The following is a 12919-nucleotide window of genomic DNA, read 5'->3' on the forward strand; positions in this document are numbered from 1 at the left end:
GTCCGTATAAACTTGCAAACATTTGCTTATTAACTATATTAACAAGCATGATGTCAGCGCCTACAGGCAAACATTAACACATCACACTCGATGAGCGCGGACACGCGCTGTCAAATGCTGGCGTGAGGAAGCGCTGCTGCAGCAGCAAGCGAAGTGACCTTCGTGCTGTTGTCTATCGCTTCCTATCAGAAGGTTGCGTGTTCAGATCATGTCTGGGTCACCACTGTTGGTTGCTAGCGCAGGCGAAGAGCAATGAGACCGCGAGCGATGAGTTCCCAACAAAGACTGAACTTTTTTATTCTCTCACGAGACACGGGGAGGCGCATGCGCCAACAGACTTGCCTTTCAGGTGCTTAACGTGGTGTTCAAGAGTGGCGCTATAAACTAGCCATTTAAACGCGGGCCATTTATAGCAGCGCGCGGATGCGTTCGCTACAACGCAAACTGAGTGCCGAGAACACACAGCACGCACAAAGCTACGAGCCGCCGAGGCACTTACACTGCCTAGACACTGCCTAGATCACTTTCAAGATATGGCTCGCACGACGCCACGCAGTTGATGCCAGAGTACAACGCTAACAACGCCGCCCGCTATCTCTCACCTCCCCCCCCCCCCCCCCTCGCGGGTGTCTCGAGGGCAACGGAAGGCGCACTTCCTCCCTGGTTTTCTTTCAAGCGCGCGCGAGATTTAGACGCGGTCGACGGCTCCCCTCGCACGCTCTCACTCGCACATACAGCATACGGCGCGAGGCGACGGCGTTATTGCCCTTGGACTTCATACGGAACATCTATGCGCCAAAACCAATTTTAGGGCCACAATGCGTCATAGACACCATCATAGCAAATACGGATCTCAAAGGCCATACTTTTGCTGGTGGAAACCGAAAATACGTCATAGGTGTCGCCCCCGGCACTTTGGGTGGCCAATGCCATCAACCGCATACTGCATATTAGAGATGCAACATATGCCGATGGCGTGACCATCTGGACTAGGTCGGGCTCCAGAGTAGATGTCATAGAATCACTCCAAAGAGCTGCAGACATGCAAGCTCATGCCAAATGCAACGTTGATTGGTGCTTCACTGTCTCCTCTCTTCTGTCCCCTTTTCACAAAATGCATTTCGCACCACAGACAAGTTTACCTAGGAAAGCAACGGATTAGTATGCTCATCGGCAAAGTAAGAGCACTTTATCGGCGATGATACCTCAAGCAGTCGAAGACACTTTCAAAATTACAGTCAACAATTGTATCGTCCCAGTGGTCTCCACATTAAGAGTGCTGGGGCTGCTGCTACAGGACAACCTAGTGAATCAAGAAACGAATAAACGACTACAAACCACAACTTGTCAGGTGACGGGGCTACTAAGAAGAGTGACTGGAACAAAATTCAGCCTCAAGGAGAAGGATGCCAACAGGCTGGCTCAAGCCTTCTTCATTTGTAGAATAGCATATACATGCCCATTCTTATACCTTAGAAAGACCGACCTAAACAAAATAAATGGCATGATAAGATCAGTATACAGAGCTACTCTCGGGATACCGAGCTGGGCCAGCAATGACGGAGTCCATAACACAATAGAAAAGATCATTGAAGCGCAGAGAGCATCGCAGCTATGGCGCCTCTCCTGCACTCAGTAAGGACAATGGGTCCTTAAAAACATGAACCTATAGCCGGCGCAGGGCCTGACCGAGAGAATCAGAATCCCCAGTTGCCCATCATGGGTAAAATAGAAATCCCCCCCCCCCCCACCTAAAAATTTGGGAAGCCACAACACCGCAAGATGAAAAGCACGCTAAGTGACAAGCACACTAACTAGCTTGTCCTCACTACTGAAAGGACTGCATGACAAACCTGCAGCCTACGTTGACGCTACTCACGAGGCAGACCAGACATACGCTGTAGCTGCGGCTAATGTCCTTAGCCGAACACTTCAGTCCCCCCCCCAATGAAGATTCTAGCAAACTCAATCATGGAAGCCGAGGAAGTGGCAATTGCTCAAGGAAAAACCTTCGAGGGAACTTGGTTTGTCGTATCCGACTCAATGTCCGCCATTAAAAGTTATATGTCTGGGTCTGTCAGCCCAACAGCCCAAAATATACTAAAACCACTACAACAAGAGATCAAACTCATCTGGGTGCCTGCCCACACGGGAAATCCGAGAAACGAAGCGGCCCACCTTGCTGCCCGAGCAACAACCAACCGGGTCAGCTTATATCCGGTTAAAGCGTATCCATAGCGGGTGGTGGTCCAGCCTCATGTACCGGACTCTCAAAGGGCAGCCCTAAGCTACGGTGACTGGCTGAACATCTACAGAGAAGAACGTTGACTCTATCCGCCACCGCACGACTCTCTTTACGCGTGCGCAAGCCACAACTCTCAGGCGGGCGCAAACCCATAGCGTTCTAAGCCCCAGGCGCCTAGCTGCCATCATCAAACATGATAATATATCAAAATGCACATACAGTATTGTGGCCTGGCAGAGGCGAGCAGGGACCACATTCTATGGGGATGCCCCAGCAATCCGCCCTCTAGAGAGCTCACGAAGCAAGCTCCCTCACCGGAGGTCTGGGAATCGACACTGCGATCGACAGACCTGGTCATTCAAACCAGGCTGGCAGAGTGGACGGCCAGTGTTGTGGCTCCCTGGGCCCCAACCTAGTCCCCTGTCCAGCCTGGGCTCCATTTCCCTTCCCCTCTATATATAATAAAGTTTATATCCCTCCCCCCTGCCATCGTCAAGCCACCAAGCCATGCGACATGAAAAGTCAAAATGGCTGCTCGGGCCGGCGCGGGGTGGCAGTACGCAATGTATGATGCGGGAACGATCTCACCGTTGCGACGCAACAGAGGAGCTACCAATGCATTGGGTTCTATGTGAGTTGTGCCGGGACCGGCCGAAAACGACATAATAGCCGGGAAAACGCAGCACTCAGGAACGTAACAGCGGGGTTCAATTGTATAATGTAATACTAACTAGCTTGTTCTTGTGCCTTGCTATTAAACAGTTTGAAGACACCTTGTAAGAATATGATGCCAAATAATAGAAAGCTTTAGCTTGTCCATTTACGTCATGGAGAAAATAGTACGGAGAAAAAAGGCACATCAAAAAATAATTTTGGGTGTCTTCTATTGCCCCCCAAACTTCACTGCAACATTTGTGAGCGACTTGCACGATGCCATTCATAGCGTTTGCTCTCGTCACACCACAGTGCCAATTTTCTTGCTTGGTGATCTTAATATGCCAAATATTATGTGGAAAAATGATCCCCCCACAGTGTATCCTAACTCCTCTATGGCACAAGATTTCTTAGAATTGTGCAATACCTTTTCGCTGACCCAGATCGTTAAGGAACCAACAAGAATAACCACGTCTGTTTCCAATACACTTGACCTTGTTTTTACCACCCGGCCGGATCTTATTTCCGACATAACATGCTTGCCAGGTATCAGTGATCATTGCCTACTTTCATTTAAAGTTTGCCTCGAGCAACCTACACCGACTAAAAAGATCAAGACATTAAGAAATTATAACAAGGCTGACTTTCTCTCAATTAATAATGAACTCGCAGTATTCCCTTGATGAACACTTGCGTGAATTTGAATGCCGTAATGTTCAGTCAAACTGGTGTATCTTTGTTAATAAAGTGACTGAATTAATAGATAGGCACATTCCTGTTTACACGATCACCTCTAATCTAAAAAATCCATGGTATAATCGTGACCTAAAACGCTTGTCTAATAAAAAAAAGCGCCTGTTTAAATCAGCTAAACTAAGCCGTCCCAATGCTCGTTGGTCAGCCTACAAAAAGAGCGCCGATGAGTACGCACAGGCCCTAAAAGACGCCAAAGATAACTTCCTAAGCAGCACATTACCTTCTATGCTCAAAACTAACCCTAAACAATTTTGGCGCATGGTTAATCTTAAAGACGATAATATAATAGCGCTCTGTGACCTAAACGGTGACGCTGTACCGGCCAACCAGTGTCCCAGAGTACTAAATGAAGTTTTCGCAAAACATTTTTCGTTACACAGCAATTCCACTCCACCACACCTACAACCATATGACCATGATATAATGTTCCCTCTCATTATCAGCTATGATGGTGTCGCAAGCATCATTAGGTCCCTAAAACCGTCCTCTGCACCGGGTTGTGATCAGATTAATGTGAAGTTCCTACAAAGCACAGTTTGCTACACATCAATCATTTTAACTAAAATTTTCCAGCAATCATTGCACGATGGTATTCTTCCATCCGAGTGGAAGGTCGGGAAGGTAATTCCAATCCATAAATCAGGCAATAAGCATTCCCCTCTAAATTACAGACCAATTTCGGTCACAGGTATTCCTTGCAAGATACTATAGCATATCTTGGCTTCTCACCTAGCTACGTTCTTGGAATCACATTCATTTTTCGCACCATCGTAGCATGGATTTCGCAAATCATACTCGTGTGAAACTCAATTAACACTTTTTGTACACAAACTAAACACCATTCTTGACAATAGGTCCTTGACGGACTGCATTTTTCTTGACTTTTCGAAAGCCTTTGACAAAGTGTGTCACAAACTGCCCATTTATAAATTACGACTACTTAACCTCGATTCCTGCATTTTAATCTGGATTGAAAGTTTTCTTGCTAACCGTTCTCAGTTTGTTTCAGCTAACGGCGCGAATTCTGAAGAATGCACAGTCCATTCTGGTGTACCGCAGGGCTCAGTCCTCGGCCCTCTTCTTTTCCTCATTTATATTAACGATTTACCATCTTGCATTTCCTCATCCGTTCATTTGTTTGACGATGACTGCATAATTTTCCGACAAATAACAGGTCCAAACGACAGCGCTCTTCTTCAAGCTAACATTAACGCCGTCTTTGAGTGGTGTAACACTTGGCTTATGGAACTAAACACTAAAAAATGCAAATTCATGCGAGTGTCTAAAAAGATTACTAGTTTACCTATTTATCCCTTAAATAACGTACTACTCGACAGCGTATCTTCATATAAGTACCTCGGAGTTCACATCAGTAGCAATCTAACATGAGATACATCTCTCATGTTGTCTGCAACGCTAACCGCATGCTCGGATATCTTCGTCGTAACTTTGCAAAGTCACCTTCGCCTCTCAAACTAATGCTATATAAAACACTCATTCGTCCTAAGTTAGAATATGCCGCTTCAGTTTAGGATCCGCATCATAATAATTTGGTACATTCGCTAGAAATGGTGCAAAATAATTCGGTCCGTATCATCATCCTTACCTGCGCGATTTACTAATACTTCCTCCCCATTACGTTTCGCACCGTCTGGATCATGCTCATAAAGTTGGTATTCCATTGTGTGAAACAGAATCATTCTTACAGTCATACATACCACGCACATCAAATGATTGGAATTGCCTTCCCAAATTGGTAGTAACAATCTCAGATCATGAAAAATTTGTGACTTCATTAACGAATGCATTGTAACATCTTGTTGTATTTTGCCTCTTTATAGCAATTATTGTATAATTAGAAACACTGGACTGCTTCTTTGTATTTGTATTTATAGTATTTTTTATAGTATTTTTTGTAACATGTATTCTGCCTCTTCATAAATATTATCAGATAACTAGAAACATTGTGATGCTTGTTGTAGTTAAAATTGTAATGTTTTTCTGTATTTTATACCACTCCCCTCTGTAATGTCTGTTGACCCTGAGGGTATCATAAATAAATAAATAAAGAGAAGAATAAGTCCGGCTGTGAAAGCCCAAGCAGGAAGCGCGTGATAGCATCACAGTCTGGCGAGGATATGCAAGGCACATTCCTATTGTTTACATGCTCTTCTATGGGCATGACATACAAGTTTTCCCAGATTTCAATCAAGAATGTCTAGAAAAAGAAGCGATGGACATATTACAGTTGATCCCAGATATATCAAACTCAAACATATACATTTATTGCCCATATCGAACTACTGTAACATCCCTTTGGAAATCCCATGTAAAAATATAGTGGTGTAGTATGCGTATATAGAACTCCCATTCACCGCAACATTCGATATATTGAACACGGCCGCCTTGTTTGCAACAAGTGCACTTCTCCTAACGGACTCGTATCACTTCTCACTTTATCGAAATATTCATGCCGACGAAACGGTACTGTTTTGACAGATATTCTGAAACAAAACACTGAATCTGAAGGGTAGCAGTAAAATAAGCAAGGTGAGTCTTAAAATAAGTGTGGCTCGTGCAGCAATTGGGTGCTATTTGAACACCATTATTTGCTTTAGTAAGCTTCAGCGCAGCACAAATGTGCAATGCAGTGAAGAATACTGATAGCCGCCGTACAGAAAAGACCGCCGTACAGAAAAGACCGCCGTACAGTGAAGCATATTACCTGCGACTGTTTGTTATCGGAAAGAGGATCGCCACGCTGCTTCAAGAACGCAAAAGGCCTCCCGATCCGATATGTGTGTTCCACAAGAAAGTGTGGATGGCACTCTATCCTTTCATTGAGTGGCTCCGGGTGGCTCCGGGCACGAGATGCCGAACTGGAGATGTCTGCACTGCTGGGTTTGTCTAGTAGAATTTCCGCAAACACCATTTTTTTGGTTCTGCGATTGGCCAAAATGAACCTGATCCAAACCCCACTTGACAAATTTTTTACATTATAGTTGGCACTTAACAAAACCACCGCACAACCCCATCCCCCCTTCGTGAAAAGACTATCGCAGAGCGCATTCCATTCTTACTCGCAAGGACACATCAGTGGGAATGGACTCGGGTGTTTTGCAGGCTGAAAGCCACTTTTGACTGAAACAGCGTCTGCCAAGTTGACTTGTTGCCAACATGGGCGTTTTAACCGCACATTGTAACGGACACATGACCGGGCACGTTGATGCGCAATTTGCAGAACAAGTACGCATACAGCATACACAGGCTGGTTAGTTTCCAAGCTGTGTCCATTTCTACCTTATCCTGAATTTTTTTTAATTCACCGACGATTATGATACACCCTAACGTAAAACTTGTGTGCGTTAGGGAGTGTGCTTTCATTTCGGGGTATTTTGGCTGGTGCGGACAATCTGCCTTATGCGGCATGTTGAAAACAGAGCGAAGTGTGGCGCGACTACCTCACTAATCAGCAGATCGCGAGAAGCAGCACGTGGGTGATGCATGGGCGCAATTCACAGTAGCCGCCGCAGACAGACCACTCATGAGGCTTTGTTTCCATTTATGGTTTTGGCGGCGCCATTGGTGAAAAGACGACACGCTACTCTGGCGCCATCTCGTCGCCATCGTCAACACGGAGTCCGTCTTGCGCGGCACTACGCTTTTCTTTTCACACTTTCCGTCATACCCTCTTCCTCCGCTTTCCGCCTCATGGTTCCGCTGTGCCCTCCTCCTCGCGCTCTCTTTGCTCTCGCCGTCTTACATGTACGCGTGTGCTCTGCGTTCGAGCTACGCTCTAAAACACGCAACAAGCACTTAGCCCCGCGTCTTGCAAGGCGCTTAGTGGTCTCGTGGCCAGGCAACAAGGAGTTTATAGGATTAGCACTGCAATCAGTTTATCAAAGAACATTCCGCAGTGCGGGTGACAACTGCGACATTTGTCTGAAAGAAAAAAGGAAAAAAAAAGTAAACTTTTGATTCTGCATTTGATGCAGCCTTGGAGAAACAAATCGGTAAATTACCACTTTTCACGATTTCGAGAGACTGTTCATCACGAGCGAAGTTTTCAGATAAGCTTAAGATAGGCAAATTTTGTATCTCAAATTATCGAACTATTTCACGATCCCCTTTGAGTTCGATATATCCAGGATCGACTGTAGCAGCAATTACTTAGTACTGCTCAAATTAGTACATGTCGTGTTGCCTCTTTGAGGAGCTACCTGCAGCATCCCTGAACAGACGAAGTCAGCCAGCTTCACAAATTGACTCGCTCGCATGCGGTGCTTGTGCATGCATGCGTAGGTGACCTTGGGAGGCAAAGCTCCATAATTATGGGTGTTTTACGTGCCAAAACCACTATATGATTCTAAGGCACGTCGTAGCATGGGACTCCGGAATAATTTGAACCACCTGGGCTTCTTTAACGTGCACCTAAACCTAAGTACACGGGTGTTCTCGCATTTCGCCATCAAAATGCGGCCACCGTGGCCGAGATTCAATCCCACAGCAAAGCTCAGATTAATTAGGATGTGATGTGCTCCAACGAAACAACAGCCGTGGCTTTCATCGCGGTTTGCAAGCTTTGTCTCCTGTACTCGTGGGCTTCCCCATTGTGATGGCGGCGCCGTTTTCTCTGACATGCGCGTGCGCTTCTCACGTAGCTACAAAGGCAAGCAAGTGCTTTCCATCTGTGCAAATTGAGGATGGGGCGAAAATATGTTGTACTGAACATATTGCCTGAGCATTGCCTACGCATCCCTGCAAGAAAAGGCAATATTCTTCGAGGTTTCTAGTGACTCCGTAGAGCTGCAAGTGAGAGCTCGTGCAATGTGAAAGAAAGATAGAGAGCTAACGTCTCGCAACTATGTTTGCGAGAAGCATTTCTCGAAGCCACATGGAGAGTGGCATGGACGAACTAGGGGGTGACAAGCTGAAACAGCCTGTTTTGTAGCCAGATGCCATTACACCAGTATTTCCAGACTGTCCCAGCTATTTGTCTACCGTTCGCAAAAAGAGAAAGACAAGTGAATGCGACATGAAGTACATGAAACATTCTAAGACAAAGACTTAGGTATGTCAAGCTGATACGAGGATGCACGCTGTTTGCAACGGTGAGCAAGATGCGATGTCTTGCCACCTCTCATGTTTGCCAAGAGTCCGCAGACTGTTGTTTGTGCAACTGCTTTGAAATTTGGGGAAGTAAGCAACGGTATCAAAAATGAGCGCATCCATTCACCTGTAGATGTGGCTAGCGGCAAATGGTCCAGGATGGCCTTGAACAAGCGAGTTTCAGCAGCGAACGCTGCGTGTGCGTTTTCCCGTTCTCAACGAGCAGGCTTGAACAGAGGGCGTGGGGCTGTGCCCTTTTCTAAGTAACAAGGTGCTTATAAAATGGGAAAAAATGGTATCTTAGCCGATAGAAATACAGCAGGAGCTTAGGCAAGGGTGCCCTCTGTCACCTTTGTTGTTCATGTTGTACCTACAAGGATTCTTCGTCTTTCTGGGGTTTTATGTGCCAAAACGAGTTCTGATTATGAGGCATGCAGTAGTGGAGGGCTCCAGTATAATTTTGACCACCTGGGGTTCTTTAACATGCACTGCAATGCAAGCACACAGGCATTTTTGCATTTCGCCTCCATCGAAATGCGGCAATGAGACCAAATTGGAGAGATGCGGACTTTGCTTCAACTTTTCTTTTTTCAAGCGAGGAGAATGGATTGAACAGCCATTACCAGGACTGACGGATGTGGATGATATAGTACTAATGGCTGACAACAAGGAAGATTTGCAGGGATTGATGGACATCTGCAGTGAAGAGGGAGATAAATTACGTTCGAAGTTTAGTAACGAAAAATCGGCAGTCATGATCTTTAATTATAATCGGGCAGTGAGCATAGCTTCTGTCTATCTGTCCAATAAACAGGTGGCGCTGCTGAGCAGGAGCGGATGGATGGATGGATGGATGGGCGGATTAGGCTGAACCCTAAATTTAAATCGGGCACAACTTAAGAAAGCAGGAGAGGCGCCACCCAGATGGCCGAAGTGCGGCAGCCAATTGCCTCTGCGATTAAAGAAATAGTCCCGCTCAAAAGACCCGCCCAGTTCGAGGCGCGGGCGACTATGTTCCCCATCAGCGAGGTCATCGCCTCCCGGCACTTGACGTCAGTATAAAATGCGCGCCCATTGGTGGAGGCTAGTGTGCATCCGCCTTTGAGAGGCAAATGCCACTGCCTTCTAAAGTAATACCCGACTATACCGTAAAATTCTGAGCAAGCACCCCTACCCCTGCAAGAGACCCCCTCCCCCCCCCTAACTTTAATGCTAATTTGAAATTTCCGCGCCAAATTACCCCCCCCCCCCCCAACTCCGCGCCCTTATCATGCACCGTGCCCAGACACAACACTGGCCTGCCACATCCAGTCCACGCAAATAAGTTTCCATGGCTTCTTTTCTTCTCGTTTTCTTTTTTTTGGGAGGGTGGAGTCCACAGTTTGTGGACTGCCAGCCGATGGCGAGATCTGCCCGTCGCAAAATACAGAGGACTTCCCTGCGGCACAGCGACGTGGCCACTCAACAACAAAGGAGTGGTCACGGACTGATCACGGCGTCGCCAGCAGCTTCGCTGCCGCTAATCACTGGCCACCGATATCGTCGCTAGGTCTTTTCCGATTCACTTTGTATTTGTAGCAGACGGCGCTTCAGAACAAACCGCCGACGCTTCCAAGCAGCAATGTTTTGTTAGCATTGTTGCCGCTTTACCCTCTCCTGGCAATAATTTCACAGGAAGAAGAAAACATGCTGATAAGCATGATGAAGAAGAAAACACGCCGCCAGCTGCGATGCGAGCATGGCTGAGCCGTGATTCGCTGTCCGCCGTCGGTAGCCATGCGCTGCAGCTGAGCTTGACTTGTATCGAAACTCTCGTTAGTGCTAAACATTTGACCGTGGACATGATTTTTAATAAAGTGAACATTACGCGACACTGTACTCTAGTGGACATCATTTTGCCTAGAATAGAAGCTGCATAAGCAATGTTCGTGTCGCCGGTCGCGGCGACGCGCTGGTGCAGCGTCGATGCGCTATTTCTGCAGTTCTTTCGATGGTTTTGAGAGTGATAAACAGCACTAACAAATGTTTGGATAAATAAAGTTCATGTTAAATAAAATGCCCACTGCGCTTTTTTTTTTTGCAGGAAATTTTGTCGTCGCTATCTTGGAATTTTGGTGCCATTCCGGAATGGTTCCCCCCCCCCCTCCCTACTTTGCCGGTAATTCTTTACTTGCTTGAGGGGGGGGGGGGGGGGGCGCTTTCTGGGAAACAATGGTAGGAATTACACATAAGAATTAAAATAATATTGTGTGCAGTTCAACACTGTTCCCCCATTTCTCAATTTTTCCTGTTTCCCGGCTCTTACGTTTTTTGGGGTTTTTTTTACGGTCCCGTGAAAAACGTATCAGCGGGGTTCTACTGTATATTTCTAGTCACGGCTAGGTGGCATGAACCACCGCCCAATTTAAAGGGTTCAGCCTCGTCCATCTATCCTCTGCGACTTTATTGGGATGCCGGAGCAAGCGCTCTTTCGCCTCCTGAAAACTTCTTGCTCCGTGGTTTATGTACCGTATTTTCTGGTGTATAAGTCGTGGTATTTTTCCGAATTTTTCGTCGGTGCATCTTACAGAACGGTGCAACTTATATTTGTTTTCTCCCGAAAAACCGCCGTCAAAATCGTATCGGATGGTACGGCCACGCGACGCGCGCTGGGTTGACCTCCTCTAGCAGTTGTTGCGGGTTGTGTGCGTGCTATGGAGGTACGAAGGTTCTTCTCGTGATCGAGTTGCTGAGCGCGTGTGAGAAGGACGGAGCAGCAACGCAAGCAGCGGCAGGCTGACCGTGAGTCAACAGACTCCGAAGTCATCGTATCTGCAGATCGTTTTTAAGATACGGCGCGTGCCGCTGCGCAAACTACACAATTGCTACCACAGTACAAGCTGCCGTTTTGAGGGGGGTGCGACTTACACAAAGGTGCAATTTATAGACCGGACAATACGGTACTACAGAAAAACCTTGTTAATTTGGATTTCACCAAGATCGAAAAAACTAAAAAAAATACCCGAATTATTGAGGGTATCAAGAAAACAATAAGCGAATGCTTACTACGTCAACATGCTTCTTTTTACTAAATGAATCAGCGAATGAATCAGCAAACCTGTTTTTTTCGAAAGAAATATTGTTGCACAATGGAGGCCGGTTTCCTAAACACCACATTATGTCCGTGTTACAAGCACACAAATGTTGCGAAGGCGGTTGTGGTTTCTTGTCCGATTGCACCGTGCAGGCAATTTTCAGCACAATTTTATTTTTTAAAAAAGGCACATGTTTGAAGCAGGTAAATACCGTAATCAGACATTGTGAGCTATGGTTATTGCTTGAAAATCTTCCTAGGGTGGGCCGAAAATGGGCGTTTTCGATGAGCAATGACGTGTGTTCAATGCATTCACCACCCCTAAGCTTCGCCAAGACAGATGCTGCCACTAAAGGGGTCACTATCGGGATCACCATTGGGGTCAGGTGCGTGCGAGCTGACTGATCAAGTTCGAATTATTTAGCGAAGGTTAATTTTAGAATAGAAATAACGAAAGTTTGAGCACATAGAAATGCATGGATGGCAGCCGGGACCTTCAACCGGGATCGAATTAAACGAAAAATCTAATTAACCAGAGTTGAATAAACGGAAGTCTAATGTATGTAGCTAATTTTATATTTTATGTTAGCCATACAGCTTTGCTTGCTTACCGAGGGCTTGAGGAGAACATTTACTTTGCCTGGCACAGGCACGATAGTAGTTGCGGGTGCTGCTGGCCGGACTGTAGGTGTGGTGGCAGTGCTTGTGGAGCTTGCAGCAAGTGTCACTCGACTGGCCCCCACACCGAGGCCTGTGACCATTGAGGATGTTGTGGGGGCAGGGGCAATCCTCTGGGGCGACTTGCCGACATTGATGGGAATCATGGCAACTTTCCCTCCGAGCTTCATTGGAGATACCACATACATGCCCTGCACAGAAATACAAAGAAATAAGTGTACAATTATAGCAATGATGAACCTCATGTAGGGCTTGAGTCAGATGCACAATATAGTTGGTGATAGCAATAGGCAACCCGTAAGAGCCATTTATTAGCCCACCTGGTCATTGCACAGGCACAATTAGTCCATTCACAGTGTGTGAGTCGACAGAGCAGCTGTGCAGCAGTACACGAACAAGTACCA

The 12919-nt window shown here is 46.4% G+C and overlaps 1 protein-coding gene across 7 annotated transcripts in view; it reads right to left on the reverse strand.

Moving 5' to 3' along the window:
* Positions 1-12919, reverse strand: part of LOC119436645 (protein lin-54 homolog) — a 101290-nt gene that overhangs the window by 63012 nt on the left and 25359 nt on the right. For all 7 annotated transcript variants that reach the window (XM_049659445.1, XM_049659444.1, XM_049659443.1 and 4 more), the window contains one exon: positions 12449-12706. In XM_049659445.1, the coding sequence (XP_049515402.1) occupies positions 12449-12706 (258 nt within the window). The remainder of the gene's footprint in view (positions 1-12448; positions 12707-12919) is intronic.

The sequence above is a fragment of the Dermacentor silvarum genome, chromosome 1 (genome assembly GCF_013339745.2).
Source record: "Dermacentor silvarum isolate Dsil-2018 chromosome 1, BIME_Dsil_1.4, whole genome shotgun sequence".
In the NCBI taxonomy this organism is placed as follows: domain Eukaryota; kingdom Metazoa; phylum Arthropoda; class Arachnida; order Ixodida; family Ixodidae; genus Dermacentor; species Dermacentor silvarum.